The 16,684-nt window shown below is 51.0% G+C and overlaps 1 protein-coding gene across 1 annotated transcript in view; it reads right to left on the bottom strand.

Annotated features, from left to right (window-relative positions):
• The window catches only part of LOC136296054 (hydrocephalus-inducing protein homolog), a 66,289-nt gene that overhangs the window by 9,416 nt on the left and 40,189 nt on the right, over positions 1–16,684 (bottom strand). The window contains 21 exon segments of the mRNA XM_066194872.1: positions 1,807–1,879; positions 2,193–2,431; positions 2,715–2,883; positions 3,366–3,465; positions 3,989–4,088; positions 5,448–5,646; positions 5,813–5,985; positions 6,091–6,250; positions 7,501–7,620; positions 7,862–8,063; positions 8,125–8,299; positions 8,718–8,876; positions 9,361–10,012; positions 11,255–11,384; positions 11,844–12,027; positions 12,325–12,472; positions 12,914–13,034; positions 14,142–14,315; positions 14,616–14,783; positions 15,979–16,165; positions 16,417–16,656. Coding sequence (XP_066050969.1) covers positions 1,807–1,879; positions 2,193–2,431; positions 2,715–2,883; positions 3,366–3,465; positions 3,989–4,088; positions 5,448–5,646; positions 5,813–5,985; positions 6,091–6,250; positions 7,501–7,620; positions 7,862–8,063; positions 8,125–8,299; positions 8,718–8,876; positions 9,361–10,012; positions 11,255–11,384; positions 11,844–12,027; positions 12,325–12,472; positions 12,914–13,034; positions 14,142–14,315; positions 14,616–14,783; positions 15,979–16,165; positions 16,417–16,656 — 3,873 coding nt within the window.

Genomic DNA, 16,684 nt, shown 5'->3' with positions numbered 1-16,684 from the left:
GATAGCTGTGAGAAATGATGGGAGAGAGGTGGGGGTCTGGGAAGAAAAAAAAAACCCAAAGCAATGTTGTCTGAGCTCTGTGGACTGGGACCTCAGTGGGGGACGTTGTGCTGGTTTTACACTAATGGACTTGTGGTGAAGAGGGGAAAAAAAATCATCCACGGAAGGGATTATCTAAGAGAAGCCGCTAACAGCTTCCTCCGTGACTTGACAAAACCCATGAGTGGCTAGTTTGAATATTGCCAGCCTGATAAACCAATTAAAGCCTGAATATGCCTCTGTGAGAGTCCCATTTTAAGACAAACGAGCCCGGGAAAAGTCTCCTTTTCTTCCGGCCTGGGAACGGGTGACAGGCCGGTGGAGCCCCCTCCGTGCGGCCAGACGAGGCCGGAGCGCCCTGCCGCGGGGCCGGGCCCCTTCCCGGGGAGCCCCCCCGGGAACAGCCTGTGCCAGGCCGGTTCTCCCCTTCCCCCGGCACGGCCGGGCCGGGCTGCGGCTGGAATTCAAGGCGGTCCGGGCCTGGGAGCGGCCACGCGGCCAGAGCGGCTGTGGCTGTTGTGGCTGGGCCCCTGAGATCCTGGCACTGCCCCAGCGCAGCCTGGATCAGTCACCGTCACCGTGACTGCCTTGGCCCCGCTCGGCAGAAACCACGACCATCCAGGGGCACAGACACAGATGAAACTTGCAAAACATCAGTCCTCTCTCGGGTGAAAAAACAGAGCAAGAGAGTAAAGACACATAGAGAAACAACATAAAGACACCAAGGTCAGTAAAGGAGTCAAGTCTCAGATAAAAAGAAAATGAGGGAATGCCTTAGTCGTAAGCTAAAATTCTTTTGTAAGACCATAGTGATAGAGTGTAATAAACTACAACATCCCTTGAATTCATAGAAAAAGTATGGGGAGATAAGAGTGTTCAAATCGCAGGCATTAGCAAAGGCACTTGTGATGAAGCAAATAAAGTAGCTGTGATCTCATGAGAAGCTTGAAGAGAGAGAGAGAAGAAGAAGAAGACTGCTGTCCCCAGAGATGAAAATTATCTTAGAGATAGATGAAGAAAATCTTTATTTTAAACAGCTCATCCTTAAAATAGTACTTCATAGGTTTAACATGGTCCGTAAAGGCAGCTGTGGGAAGGCTGCATGAGATGGCAGGGACTTCACGAATGCAGATTTCCAGTTGGCTGCTATTCGTAGAAATTGAAGCCACGAGAGAACTACTTCTTGTAGAAAAGTTGCCATAACATCAGAGACTCCTCTCCCTAACAAAACTGATGAAAGATTATTTTAGAAGTGATAAACTGACCTAAGTCTCAGGTTTTATCTCTGTATGTCATCAATAAGAAAGACAGGAAAGTTTTGAGAGGAAGAAAAGTGTTCTAAAGGTTTTACTCTAATTCTTCTTTTTTCTTTTCTTTCAGTTCTATTTAAATAAAGTTTTCTTTATACCCTTTAAAATTTAAGCCTGCTTTACTCTCCTATTAACTCCTACCTCACAACAAAAAATAAGTAATTCTAGTAAGTGCCCTAGCATTTGTCCAGCGCTCAACCCACCACAGATGTTTTTGCTTCTGTGGTGTTCACAGACCTATGCTGGCCAGCAGCTACCAAACACAGGACCTGCTCCCCCCTGTTGACCCCCCAACTCCAGGTCAGAGCCAGAGTACAGGACAGTCAAGGGGACTGAGCAGATACTGGGCTCCATCCTGCAGACCACATCCCACCCTATAGAGATGAGCCCCCAGCCAGGGCACAGCAGCATCTTCTCACATCCCCTGCAGCACTGTTGGGGAGCAGGAGTCACCCACCTGTGTCGAGCAGCTTAATTTCCTTCCAGTGGAGCGCTTTGCAGCTGGTGGAGCAGATTCCCCTTGCTTTGAACTGAGAGGAGAAAGCAGAGGTATCTGTCATGCTGAGCTCCCCTGCCTTTCTCTGAGGCCAAAGCTGGCCTTCCTCCACACAGAGGGAAGCCTTCCTGCTCCTGATGGCTCCCAGAGTGCAGCACCCATTGCTGGACAGAAGCTCTATCACCAGCTTCATACTACACCTGGGGACACTGCGGCGTTTTTTTGCTCCCTCGCCCCAAGCCAGGGATGCAAACGGACGACAGCCCAGGTCTCCTGGCTGCCTGCCACATACCAGCCGTGGGCTGGTGCCTCCTCAGACAGGAAAGGTGGTGCAGGGCTTCTCGTACCTTTGGCTTTCCAATGCAGAAGCATCCTTGGGTGCTTGGTGGATGCAGAATTTGAAGTTGACCGTGCCTTTGTTCTCTAGCATGACAGTCTGGGTCTTCTTGGCGCCCTTGAGCATGGCACCGAAGCTGATGGCTGAGGCAAGCTCAGTGCTGTACTTGGTGTACACGGCTCTCGCCGACACCCTCACTGGTATTTCGGTGACAATCTGGCCTCCTTCCCCTGAGCTGCCGTCTATCACCTGTGTCCACAGGAAGGGGTGGTAAATAAAACAAAGAGGTCAACCTCTACCCCAGTCCCCAGTCTCCACCCCAGGCCTCCACCAGTTTACCGCTTCCTGCTTAAGCACTTCCTCCAGAGTCAGATGCTCAGCTCCACTTAGGAAGCCTCCCAAATGGTTTTGAAAGACTTTGTGTATGTAGGAGAGAGGATTCTCCAGTTAAAGCACTCCTTCCATTTGACACTTATCCTGTTTACACTCCCAAAATGTCGAGTGGTAACACAGCCTGGCCCAAGCAGCTCACCTGGCAGTACAGGATGGGTTCGTTCTTAAGGAAGATTTCACTTGTGGGGTGGAAGAGCATCTCGATATTCACATCAGGCTGGGAGGCAGTCAGCACGCCCGACCGAGGCTCAACGCTGAAGTGGGATGCCAAGTCTTGCATGCTGGGACCTGCACCCTTCAGTGTGAAGCTGGGGAGAAAGGGAAGGAATGGAGATCTCTGCAGTTAAAAGCACAGGCACCACCAGCACAGCCAGGACTTGGCATAGGACCAGAAAAAAAACAAAGAAAAGGGAGAGGCCAGCTCTGCTCAGGGAATCCTGCATCTTGACAGAGAGTGCAGACAATCACGAGGTTATTACAAGAAACCCTCACACCAAAATTTTTCATTCACTTCTTTACAGAGTCTCAGAAAGAGAAAGAAGGTGGCCATCAAAGAAAGCAATGAATCTCTGCATTTCAGTGGCTCTAACTTTTGGGGCTCTCCTTTGGGTTCCTGCTGATCTGTGATGAACTGCTGGTTTGTGGCTGGATTCTCTGGTAAAACAGTTGAGATTAGGTCTTGTGTTTATCATGAGGTAGCCAGCATGGAAACAGGTTCTAGCCATTGACAGAGGGACAGTGCAGGCCTGGGAACCCGAGGAAATGCTCACTACCAGGCAGCTGGACTCACCTGTACTCGATGTTGTACAGCCCTATGTTCTTTAGGCTCAGAACTTTCTTCACCTTATCCAGAACGTTGATGGTTCCAAATTCCAAGCTTCCATCTGCACCTGCAGAAAACCCGGAGAGCCGGGTCAAAAATGGTATTTATGAGCTGCAGAACACACCAGGTCACAAGCTACATAGAGGTCTTGACACAAAACCCTTTCCAGCAAGTTTCCGTTCATCACAGTGTTTTCCAGCTACTTGTCTGCCCTTTCTCTTCTTACTCAAAATATGCAGGATCAGTAGCTAAGGAGCTCAGCTTCCATTTCCTCGCTTCCAAGCACAAATCCAACTACTTCATATGCTGTGCTGAGCCTGTGGAAGCTGCCAACTTCCTGCTCACATCACTGTTGTTTCAAAGCCCCCAAATCCAATCTGCACGTGAAGCTGCACACTTCAAAGTTCAGAGGGGAGAGACTTAAGGCTGTCAGTGCCCTAACAATGCTTCACTCCATGCAGCTTGCAGGGTATGTGCTTTATATATCCACGTCATGCTTTGGGACCAAAGCATCCCAAGTACTTTGGTCGCCCACCCCCCAAGGTAACGCAGTGCACCTGGAATGCTTTGTTTGGGAGGCGTCCACTGACCTTCAGGCATGTCGAGGCTCAGAGGAAGATCATAGACCTCTGCAGAGACTTTGATGTTTTCAGCCTGAACAATCCCCAGCATGTTTTCTGTATCTGAAACCTGAGGCAACAAGAAACAAACACTGTTCAGATCATTCTTTTGGTAGATAGCCTCTAAATCCTTGTCTCTGCTGGCTGCTTCCCCGGCTTCACAAGCATTGGTGGACTCCCAAGCTTTGCTAACCTGTTCATCTCATGGGCTGCCCCAGTGGGATTCAGCTGCAGTAAAAAACCCTATCAGCCCAACTCTGCACTCCTACAGCAGGGAATGATGCTGCTAAAGCATCCTTGAGAGGCACAGGGATGTAAGAACAACCACAAGAAGTGTGAGGTGTCTCAGAGCAGGTGGCATAGACAACCCTCTCCCATCACCTAGCACTCTCTCTGAAATGCAGCCCCTAAACCATGGGGAACAAAATCCCAGGGGGAGAGTCTTGCACTATGCAAAAGGTTCAGACAAAGTCCAGGAGGAATGTAGAGATCACTCTGCAGTCTGTACAACCAAACAACAACCTTCAATTGTTGGGAAAGGTGAGACTGGGAAAGTCTACAAATATGATTGCCTGACAAGAAATACTGAAAATATAAAACCTGTGAGTGAAACAGAAATGAAAGCTAGCTTTGAGATGTAGGCAGGGCAGGCAGGAAGACAGCGATTAGTTGGTGATGGTTGGATGACAACAAACAAAGGGGCTCTGGGGAGTAGCCTCGCCAAAGTATCAGGGAAAAGGCAGATAAGAAAAAGTAGTCTTTAGAGTTTAGAATACAGAGTGATAGGACAATATGGTAGTTCTCATAAGCTGTATGCAAAGTTTGTAGGTTTTGTATCTCGTGCTGGTTGGTCACTGTAAAGTAGAACATTCAATACAAAAGGAGATAAAATGTATTGTAACGGGGTCCTCAGCCCCTTTTTGCTTTTACTTCATACCCCTCTCTTGCTCTCTTGCTCCCTTTTTACTTTTACCTCTTATCCTACTCTCTTGCTCTTACCTCACCACGCTCACCTCCCTTACCCGGCTCTCACCCCTTGCTCTTACCTCTTCTCTCTCTCTCTCACTGTCCTTGGGGCTTCCCTTCAGCCGAGGCTGGTGGCTGAAGGTAAGACCCTTTTACCCCACGACCCTTGCAATAAAACCACGTGTTTCTGTAAGTGTCTCAGGTTTGCAGAGTTCCCTCTCCCTGCCGTCTTCGGATGCCCCTACATTCAACCATTCACAAGGACAAGGTGGTTGTGGTACAGGCTCAGGATGCAGTGTCTGGTTATCTGGGGGGATGTGGATGCACTGCACGTTTTGGCAAACGCTGTGTAGAGGCAGAATTTGGAGTCACAGCACCCTTGTGTCTGTCAGGTGCAGCTCTTCCTGACTCTGTCCCTAAGAGCACACGGCTGCTCTGCCAGGCAGGGCACAGTCCCTCTCACCTCTAGTTGTAGGGTCTTCTCAATGCTTCCAATCTGGCCGGCCTTGAAATTCAGTGTCACTTCCAACTCTGACCGGGGACCAATGGTGCCCTTATCTTGTGACACGGAGAAGTGCTCAACAAGGTCATCCAGCCCCTTGAGCTGCCAGGCCATGGGCAGTAGGGTGTCGTTTTTCAGGACCAAGGTCCTGCTGTCAGTCCTGCAGAGACAGGAAGGCACCTGGCATCAGCTGCTGGATGGTCACACCAGCCTCACCACTGAATGCAGCTCCATCCACGGCCCTTGGAGCAGCTCCATGCCCTGGAAACCAGAGTCAAAGGTTTTCTCTTTGTCACCAGTCTTGGAGTGCTTGCGGGATGACTGACCTGTGCAGACAGAGCTTGTCAAAGGACAGCTCCAGGGGGCTGACGTCCAGCTTCACGTGCACCCCGTGGCAGCACAGGCTGAAGACCACTGGCTCTGGGTTCTTCGCAATGCAGCAGATCAATCTGTCTTCCAGGAAGCCAGGGGAAGTGGGGTATGCCCAAATGGTCAGCTCCTGCACCCAACCCCACAGACAGAAATAGAAAGAGCACTGTGTGTGAGCAGGAGGAGCAGCCCCTGGGCACTTCTGCGGTGCCTGCTCTACCTGCCCTTCACCTACCCGCTTCTCCGCTGGCCTCAGGGTCATGCTGGGAGGGTCCAAATAGAATGTCTCTGATTTCTTATAACTCTCAAAGGTGAAATGGACCTCTATGTCCATGGGGGAGTTGTTGAGGATGGTGATGTTTTCTGAGTTGCTCGGACAATTCTGGGCCTTGTACCTGTCCACAAAAAGGGGAAAAAGCTGCAGAGGAAACTGTTGCCTGTGCCGCACATGGAGGAAAGCACCGTGGGCACCCAAGGAAGCAGTGCTGGGAGATCCTGCTCTAACAAACAAGTGAGGGAAATGGATCCCAGTCAGGGGCATGAGCATGTGCTCATCCTTGCCTTACTTCGGTGCCTTCCCCTGTACCTGGTGCCTCCACCCCAGAAGCCTGATGATGCTCAGGCCACTTCAAGAGTTTTTAATACAACGTAAATTCAAAGGTGCCTAGAAAAATAACAGACCAGGCACATGGGCTCTTTCCCCTTCTTTCTTGGGGTGCCTTCCCTGCAGGGTATAAAGAAAGGCTTTTGGAAAAAAAGTTTAGCTAATCTCTTTCATAAAAGTCATGCAATTGCTTTGGATTTCATGGGTTAGCTCAAAGTCTGAGAAAGAAATATAAAGAATCGATTCCCAAGAGGAATGCCAAAAGATAACAAATGACCCTTCTCTCAGGTGTGGAAATGACTTTGGAGTGAAAGGGTTAAAGAGGCAAACAGAAATCCCAGACCATCCATCAACCTGGCTAAAGATTGTCTGTTTTTTTAAACTATTTCGATTTCATTTCCTTGGGTTGTCAAAACAGACCTAGCCCTCCAGAGCTCCCATGGAGACAAGAATTTAATTTTAAATATTATTTTTAAAAAGGTGACAGTAGAAGTAGAAATATGCAATAGCTTCAATGACAACGTGTTTAGGTGGACTTCATCCAGCAGTGAGGATGCAATGTCATTACAGGAAGATGCAATTCCTGCTGTACGCTCCCCCCATGACATCCATTGGCAGGTCAACCATAAAATCTTATTAATAATTACAGATTAATGAAAGGTTTGAAAAACCCTCTACAGAATAATTGCTCCATCAGGCTACCTGCAGAGCTCAAAGCACTTCAAAAACCACCAGAAGGTTCATTTCCTAAGGGGTGAACTGAGATGTAGAGGGGGACAGGAGTTGCCCCCAGGTCACCTTTGGACTGGCAGCAGCATGTGGCTCTGGCCACCGAGGCAGCCACCAAGGCACCCACTGGGTAGGCAGAGCAGCTCCTCCAAGGCTCACGTGCCCCTTATCTGCTCAAGTTCTCACATCCGTGGCCCTGCAAACCCGTGTCTCCCAGGACTCTGGCCGGGACTGCCCTGGATTGTGCCACCAGGACAGCATGTCTCTCCAAGCATGTCCAGGAAAGTACAAGGCCCAGCAGGGAACACATACCACTCTCTTGATTTCCCACACAGCAGAGGTCCAAAGTGGAATTGCTTTGTGCTCTCAACGTATTCCTTGGAGATGATTTCATCTGCCTCCATGGTCTTCCTCCACTGTGGAAACACCAGCCTGGGCAGAGAAAGTGGGGAAGGAGGAGCTATGAGATGCTCCAAATAGGAAATGTAGTCAGAAAGCCATAACCCTTCCTGGTGGCTGTGGTATCACCTGCCTTCCCAGCTCCCAGCACAGGAAGGAAGAGATGCTGGACGACCTCAGGCAGCACGATGTGCCCAGGCCAGAAGCCCCAAGGGGCAGCCCTGCTGTGAGTTCAGGGGCAGCAGCGTGGGAGGCTGCCGGGGGCCAGCCTTACCATGGGTCCTGGCTGATGCTGGGGTACAGGCCGGTGACACTGCAGGGCAGCTCGTACTGGCGCTTTGTGCCCACCAGCTCAAACCTCAGTGTCTGCTCAAACTTCCCTGGCTTTTGGGTGGAGAAGCGGACCTTCAGTTCCACCTCACCGTGGGCAGGCACTATCCACCGGTACCGTTTCAGCCTGGCAATTAAAGAGGAGGCTTCAGACATTGCTAAGGAGCAAATCAAACAAGGAGAGTGCACTCGCCATCCCATGGAGGCACTGGCACAGGGTTGCTGTGGAGCTGGGGACAATGGACCTTGTTTGGCAATCCCGGGGACGTTCTGCTCTCTGTGTGGAGACGTGGTTCTTCTTTGGAGAGTTGTCTCTGCTGGCTGCTTTACCCATCTTTGGTTGGCCCCTGGCAGAACTTCCCTTCACATCTGGGGCCTTGGCCTAAGGGGAGAGAGAAAAGGGAGAGAGAGGTGAGTCCTGAGACATCCCCATCCTGGAAAGCAAAATGCGAGTTTGTTAACCAATGGAAGAGAAAGTCCACCTGCCCATGGACTTGGTCTTCCTTATTGGTGTTTGTTTTTTCCTAGGACCCCCCCTTCTCACTCAGAGCCCTCTCCTCAAAGGAAGTGGATGGTTTGAAGTGACTTTTCCCTCTTGTCTTACAGAACTGCTCTGTCTCCAGCAGAGCTGTCTCTTTTGTCCTATCCCTGACAGAAAGGAGACCTGCTGACACATGGCCCCATCACATCTTCACTCCCACTCCACAATGATCCTTCTCCATCCAACCTGTCCCCCATGCCCTCATCTAGCCTGCCCTCTGCCCTGGCACCTTCAGTGCCAGCACCACTGGAGCACCCACCAGATCATCTTCCATAGCAGCACCTTCCGGTGCCTCAATGGTGAAGAGCTTCACGTTCTCTGCGGAGCCCAAGCGCTCCTCTGGGTAGTTGACTACGGAGAGGACAAACGCAGGGGGCAGCGGAGGCCCCTCAGGATGCAGTCCCAGATGTCTCAGCATCTAGAACAGAAGAGAAAATCTTGTTTGTACTTCTGTCACCTTCATCCTCACGATTCCTTCTTTAAAGGCACAGAGATTTTGGCAGTGGGGTTTTTTATTTACATGAAATACAAGTGCTTTGTTATGCCCAGTGGGGTGAGCAGGCTCCAGAGCAGAGGCACGAGCTACAAGCAGGACCAGGAGAGAAATCTCTCCTGAGTGACTCAGCAGAAAAAAGAATGACCATCAGCTGCCCTGTCCTGGGACCCTTTATAATGATTTCCAGGCTGGGAAACTCTGAACAGATGGGATACTTGTACACAGAACACTCCCACTTTCTGCCCATCTGAGGGATGGTGATAACCTCCCCATCCACACAGATGCTACAGAGTCATTGTGGATCATTACCAGGGGGCTGGACAAGGCTCTGTGCCATTATCCCCTGGGGTGGACACAATGCCCAAGACCACGGCAAGCTCAAGATCTGAGCCTTGCAGGGCGTTACCTGGTCTTCCGTTGGCAGCCTCCCACTCCTCAGAATCTCCATAAACATGGCCTTTGGATGTGTGACCTGGATGTCTAGGCACGGCACCCCGACCTGCTCGTCTCTGACGGCCCCTTCTGCAGGAACTTTGCTTCGTGTCTCCAGCGGAGATGACCCAAGACTCTTTGGGTCTCCACATTTTTGTTCAGGTTTCTTCTCCATCTTCTCCTGAGTCTTATTAGTCTTCTGACCTTTGTTTTCAGATGAAAGCCGTGACTTGTTTCCATTTTGGATCACAGGTAACTGCATGGAACCCTGAACCCTGTCCCAGTAGGAGAAAACATGTGCGACGTTCTGCTGCGATGACTCATAGATCTGAAATCTCAGGAGCAAGTTCTTCTCCATTGGAGTTGGGTCCTCTGGGATTTCTGTTTCCTCCTGCTCTGGGGCTTTGGTTTCCTTCTTCTCTTGGATTTTGGTTTTCTTCTTCTCTGGAGGCTTGGTTTTCTTCTCTGGGGCTTTGGTTTCTTTCCTCTCTGGGGGTTTGGTTTCCCCCTTCTCTGGTTTTGTAGGCTGCTTCCCCAAGGAAACACCCTTCTTTTTCTTCTTCCTCCTCTCTTCCTCCTCCTGCTTCTCTTTCTCCTCAAGCTTTTGAGCCAGCTGCTTCTGCTCCCTTCAGCAAACAGAGCAGAAAACATTGTGAAGAGTCACCACCAGAAACCTGGGCTCACTAGTTCTGGCTGGTCCTGCACTTTATTCCTTGACCTTGAGGCCAGGCAGAACCGTGAGAGCATTTCTGTGAGTTTTCCCCAACCCACAGAGGCTTGGAACGTCCCAAGTGAGGGGAATAGTGGAAGGGGACCTCCAGGACCAGCCGAACCTAAGCCTTGCCATCATAAGGTCTCAACTGTGCAACCTCCCTCTTAAGCCACATCCAAACACCTCCAGCCCACTGCCAAAGGCTGATCCACCAGCTCTCTGCACTGATGCCTGAAAACGCCCTTTGTCTCTTGTTTTCCCAGTTTAAACCAGATCACAAACTGCTAACAACATCTGCTTATCCCTCCTACAATTCTTACTCGACTCATTTAGCACCCTTATCCCTGGGCACAGCCTGCTCCTTAATGAGAATAATCCTATCAGTCAGAAAGCAAAGGCTGTAGGAACTCCTGCCCTGACAGGCTCTTGTCAGCCAGATTTCCAGCTGGAACCCAAATGTGACCAAGGCAAACTGGTGTTCTCTGCCATGGAAACGATTTGAAGCAGCCTCGTCCGTCTCCTCCCCATGAAACCAGCTTCAGCCTGGGCTTAAAGAAGTCCTGATACACAGGCTACAGTAAGCAGCCTCCTCTCCCAGCTCCACACTCTCCCTATGTGTCCTGAGCTGGGCTGCCTTCTTTGAGCTTCTCCTGTGCTTGTCTCCTGCTGCAGCTGAAGGGGTGCCTAAAGGACACGAGCTTTCATGGGTGGTGTCCCAACATAAGGAGAAGCCTGGCAGATCAGCATTGCAAGGACTTCATCTGTGGCAGCACCAGGACCCAAACCAAGGGTTTGTCTGTGCCCCCCACCTGCCCATATCACAATCCCACTGTTTTGGTAAAGAAGGGAGATGATGAAGAAGGTGTGAATCAACATCATGGACTTAAAGACACTTCTACAGGCAGTGCCAAGGCAAGCCCAGAGCCCAGCTCCCTGCAGGCAGCATCTAAGCTGGGAGGGCTCACCATGGAGAAGAAGATGTTCTATCTCAACAGAAGAAGGTCCTTCCTCCCTTGGGAGCCAGGGAGCTAAGAGTGGCCATCCCTGTGTTGCTTCTGGCCTTTGCTATCAAACATGTCTGAGCTCAAAGTCCTTGGAGCAGGGAAAGCCTCCGGGAACACTACCCTGAGCAGGAACCCATGGAAGGCTTACTCACCTCTCCCTCCACATATGGTTCCTTTCCAGAATTATTTTATCCACTGCAGCTTTCTCCTCCTTAGGGAGGGCACCATACTCTTCCTCATCCATTCTTCTGTTCCTCTGACGAGCTTCTTCCCGCTGCAGTTCTTTAGCACAAACCAGAGGAGAAATCATGAGTGACAGCAAGCACAGCTGGGTGCTTTGGGTCAGCTGCAAGGACTCACAGCTTTTCCCAACCCAGCCTATCATACCAGGAGATATCGGGGAGCTCATATCCCTGCTCCAAAATTCAGGCAATCCCCCAAACTATGGCCAGGCAGTGAGTTCCTGTGCTTTGCCTGGCTTAAGTGCACCAAGGCTGAGGACAGTCATTTGTCACTGAGCCACAACAGCTTGAACTTGTGCCCAAGCTTTAATGTTAAGAGATTAAGGTGTCTTAAAGCCTCCAGTCTCCTGCAACTCTGAGATGAGTGCTGGTTACACTGAGGCTGAAGGTGGAAAGATGAATAAAAACATTTCTTACAAGCTCTGCTGCAAACCGAGACACACAGAGATAAGTTTGAGGGCTTGAGAGAGAAGATTTGAGAGGGACAGACATATCTCACCTTCCTTCTGTCTTTCAGCTTCTTTTTTGGCTTTCCAAGAAGCATAATCCTGATGCATATTCACCACGAAGATATAACGGCGATTCTTGACAGCTCTGAGTACACAGAGCAGAGAAGATTCCAGGCTGCTTGCAAAGAGGCTTTCCAAGCCATCAAAGACCACTCCCTTGTAGCAGTCTTTGTGCTGCAAATAAAGGGAAGAGTAAGTCAGCCATTGCACACAGGGGGCTCACAGCTGGACAGTAAACCCAGATGTCACAGGGCACCAGCTGTCCTTGCTCCGGGTGCATTAGCTAAGAGCAGCTTGGGTGTGTCCTTAGACTCTGCCAACTAAGGGCATCTGCAGCTTCCCCCAAGGTTCCCTGCACACAGGCCAGGATCCTCCAAGAACATGTACAGACCTCCTCCTCCTCCTCTCCGAGTTGTACCTCACTGCCTGTTCTCCAGAGCAGGAATGTCTCCTTTTCCCCACCCCACATACCTTCAGCCTCTCACAGAGGATCTCCACCAGCAGGTCCTCGGGCAGCACACAGCTCAGGCAGTTCAGCTCTTCCCCACAACTGCTGGTGATGTTCAGCTGCTGCGGTGCAGGAGCAGTGGAAACTGTCAACTGTAACGTGGACCATTGTAAGGAAAATACACCGCAGTGGAAAGCCTTGAACAACTCCCACTGCTGGGCTTGGAGCTGGGGTTCCTCACTAGTGGGGACTAGAACAACCCTGCAGTGCAGGCTGGGGGCTCCAGGGGATGGTCCTGGAGGGCCCACCTCCTGGCCAGCAGAGACCCAAGCTTGCAAGCCTCTGGTGCAGACTCGCAGCACTTTGCTCACTGCCTGCAGCCACACTAGCCAGGGCCGCACTTCGGCAGCAAACCACTGAGAACCAGTGGAGCTGTCTGCCAGAGCACATTCCCAGCCCAAGGCATGCCCAGCCCGCCAGCTGGGCTTGGCACTATGGACCCACATACCAGGCCCTGGCTGGCACAGAGCCTCCACCGAAAGCAGCCCCTGCCCATGTCACAGATAGTGCAAAGGTCCCAGGCATCAACCCAGGCAGATCATGTTTACCTCGGGTTTGCTGGCTGGCTCCTTCTTCTTTTGTGCTGGATGGCTCTTGCCTTCGGCATTCTTGTTGATTTTTTCCCCAGAGGCTTGTTTATTCTTGGTCTGAGCAATGAGCTGAGGCTTTTCACCTGCATAGGGGACAGATGGTTCAGGGGGGCTTTGAAAAGCAAGTAGGCACCTGTCACCACAATGGGCACAGCCTTCGGCCCAGGAAGGAACATGGCACTTTTCCCCAGTCTGCTGGGCACTGGCAACACTCAGAAGCAGCTCCTTCCCTGCTTCTCTTACCAGCACGCTATCCCATACTTGATTTTAAAGCCAGCAGTATGTCCCTCCTGACAACTGTGCATGCAGGTGACGCTGCTTGCACAGGAGCTCTCCTATGGACCAAGCCAAGCATTTGTCTTCTAGGACCATTGTTTCCATACACTGCACCCATCCTGCATTTTCATGTGGAGACCTGCAGCCCTGCCCCACTTGTACCACCCGTCTCTGCTGAAGCTAAATGCTCCTTGTGGGAAAACCCTGCTGGGACACAGACTCTTCTTCCTTCCACCAGCTCCCAACCCAGCCAGGTTCAAAAGTGAGCAATGCCAAACTTCCCCCTGCACTGAGGCAGGTCTGGCCTCACCCTGCAGAGCTCAGGGTACCAACTGCCCAGTAAGTTTCATAAAAATCTCCAGTCTCACGTGGAGAACAGCCCAACGTACACGAGCTGTGCAACCTGACAGTGGACATAGGTAAATCTCGGGAGAAAAGAGCTCATCTTTTCTCATGCATGCCTCTCATTGGAAATTCCTCTGGGAGGCTGTCCTTTCCCTCTCTTCCTCTTGTTTTCAAGGTTACACTCACAGTCAGTCCTCTTGTGCTTAATGAGCCACCTCACAAGGCTCAAGGTGGTAAAGTGGGCAGCAGTTCTGCCTGCTGCCCATAAGAAGCAAGCTCAATTCAGTTTTGAGGAAATATAAAATATTTGGGAAAGGGACAGGCGTGCTTCACCACCCTTAGAGAAATGAACACATGTGCCAAGCATGGCAGCAAAGGGGGATATAAAAGGACCTCTGACTGAGCCCTTAAAACTGATTTCTTTTTTTTTTTAGACCATTCAGAGATGCACTTCACCCATGTTCCCTAAGAGACCCAAGGACTGAAAAACTGCTGCTCTGAGTGAGCAGAAGTGGACAGTCCTGGTGGATTTCTCAAGCACTGGCTCTGGGTCTGGCATTTCTCCTCACCAGCATTACCTTTGTTTTTGCTTTCCAGCTCCATGGCAGCCTCGGTGCAAAGCTCCCGGGCACGGAGCCCTGCCTGGCTGCCATCATTGGCAATGGCCTCTTTCACCACGGTGTCAATGGACAAGGGAGCAGCGTCGTAATGGTGACACAGGGCCGCCGCTATCTCTGTCTTTCCTGAGAGAGAGAGGAGGACTGCTTGGTGACACGTGCACATGAGGCATTACAGGGACAGGCCCTGGAAAAATCTCAAACAAGATTTCAAAGTTAAAAGAACAGGGGGAAATCAAGTGTCCCTCCAGGGGAGGCCATGAGGGAGGCAGCTGGAGCATGGTTACCAGCTCTGAATTCTAGAGCCAGGAGGATCATCTCCACCTCCTGTTCAGCTGAGGTCTTTGCCTTAAGCACCAAGGTCCACCAGGATGTATTTCTCCTGCTTGCCCCTCTCCCTGCAGCCCAGGGCTGCAGCTCACATACCTGCCCGGGGTGGCCCATGGAGGATGACGACAATCCCTTTGGCCTGTTGTGCTCCACAACTCTCTGAAGATGGGTCAGTGCCCAGGTGGCGCAAGACAGCTTGAGAGATAGGATTCTGAGTCGCTTTCACCAAGGCCTCAGGACAGAATGGGACAGCCCTGTGACGTGCTGCAGTGAAAAATGGGGGGAAAGGTCAGCCTTCTGTTGGAGTCCAGGGCATTCCTTTGGGCACCCTGGCAGGTCACAGACCTCAGCGGAGAGGTCTGGGACCCGAGCAAGAGGGTTTGAGATCTGTACAGGGGGGTCTGGAATCTGTACAGGGGGGTTGTAGACCCTGGCACAGAGCCCAGGAGGACAGAGTCTTTGACTTCAGCCCATGGAAAAAAGCTTCTAAGACTGAGAGAAGAATTACAAGTCACAAAGATGTGACAGACAGTAGTGTAGTGTGTCACAGGGTGGAAAATTTTGTAGTTTTGGGATTCTTAGTATGTAGGTGCATGGGGAACAAGATGGAGGATTTAGGGTGTTGCCCTGAGTTCTTCCTTCTTCTCCCCTGGCCTCCATCTTCTGGTGACAATGGCACAAAGTAGTTAAAGGAGATTGGGTCAGAGTAGAGTTGAGCCCTTTAGTATAGGTAATAGGCATTGGCACATAATTGTAAATAAGATATGTGTAGTTATCTGTATAAAAGGCAGCGACCTCCCATCATGGGGGGAGTCATCCTGTGTCCGAGCAGCTGTGAACATCTCGGCCGGGCACAGAGAAAATTGTAAAATAAGAAAACAATAAACAACGCGAGAAACCAAAAAAAACAAGACCTTGAAGACTCCACTTTTTTCTCGTGTCTGGCTCGGGGCCTTCAGAAGGCAAAAAAGGCTCACTCGAACCACCACCTGAAATCTCGGGAAAAGAAAAGGAAACCCGAGACCTCCTGCCTATCTTTGACCCTCATCATCCTCCCCATCTCCTCAGATCCCAGGAAAGGAGACTTGGTGAAAGCAACATGAGCTTATTCTTCTGTTGCTAGGAAGGTGCAAATAAAATTAAGGAGTCAGGACCATTAGACCCGGTCCTACTGGCTGAAAAACTCATCGAATCCTAGTCTTTGTGGCTAAGGGACACGAGGGAATATCCTGATTATTTCCCCAGTCTATGGCAGGCAGACAGGAGCTTGCTTTGGCTACACTCAGGGCTGGTAGAGGATGACACAGTCCTTCACCCAAGAGCTCCTTCTCCAAGCTGGGGAACAGGCAGCTGCTAAAAGCATGGGCTTTCCCTGGAGAACAAGGTGACGGAGTTCAGGGTGTGTGGGCTGTGACCACAGTCAAAACAGACACTGCCAAACCCTCACTGTTTTTCTGACCTGGTTCTGCCTTGACCATGGCCTCAGCCTCAGCCTCTGCCATGGCCTTGACTTTTCCCTGTTGAGCCTTCAGCCTCTTCTGCGCCTCATAGTAGTCCAGCAGCTCTGGGGGCAGCGTCTCACCCACGGCACGGGGAGGCATTAAAAACTTTTTCTGGTACCGAGACCCCACTGCCATCCGCAGGACCTGTGTGCGCAGGGAAGAGAAACCATCCGTAAGATTCCTTCTCTGGCCTTTCATCACACACGCTCAACAAACCCATTTTCTGTCTCCTCCCTTACTCCCAACAACACAAACTATTGAAGTCCTCCCACAGCATGTCAGCAGAGCTGGCTTTCTCTGGGGATTGCCTCCATCTCCCTGGCACAAGCCTGGGAATGCTGGAGTGCTGTGAAGCTTGGGCAGCATGTACATGGGGACCAGACCTGCCTTCTCACCTTCTCCTCCTCAAGGTACTGCTCATCAAAATCCAGGGAGTAAAACTCAATGGGGAAGTTGCATGGGTTCTTCACCACCACTGTGGCCTCCACCCCATCGCTGTCCACCAGCACCCATCCCATCTCTAGTGCTGGGGGGCTGAACTCCAGCTGTGGCTCCAGACCTTGTCCTGAGAGGTGCAGCTTTAAGTGATTGCTGCTCTCACGAATGTTAAGTTTCAGCTCGTTCTTGTAAGACTTCTGAAAAGAGAAAAGTGAAGAAAACTCA

This window comes from Chamaea fasciata, unplaced genomic scaffold (assembly GCF_029207755.1).
Source record: "Chamaea fasciata isolate MVZ Bird 193981 ecotype frontalis unplaced genomic scaffold, bChaFas1.0.hap1 SCAF_12, whole genome shotgun sequence".
NCBI lineage: Eukaryota > Metazoa > Chordata > Aves > Passeriformes > Sylviidae > Chamaea > Chamaea fasciata.
Note: the sequence above shows the minus strand (reverse complement) of the source record. Positions and strands in the feature narration are given on the sequence as shown.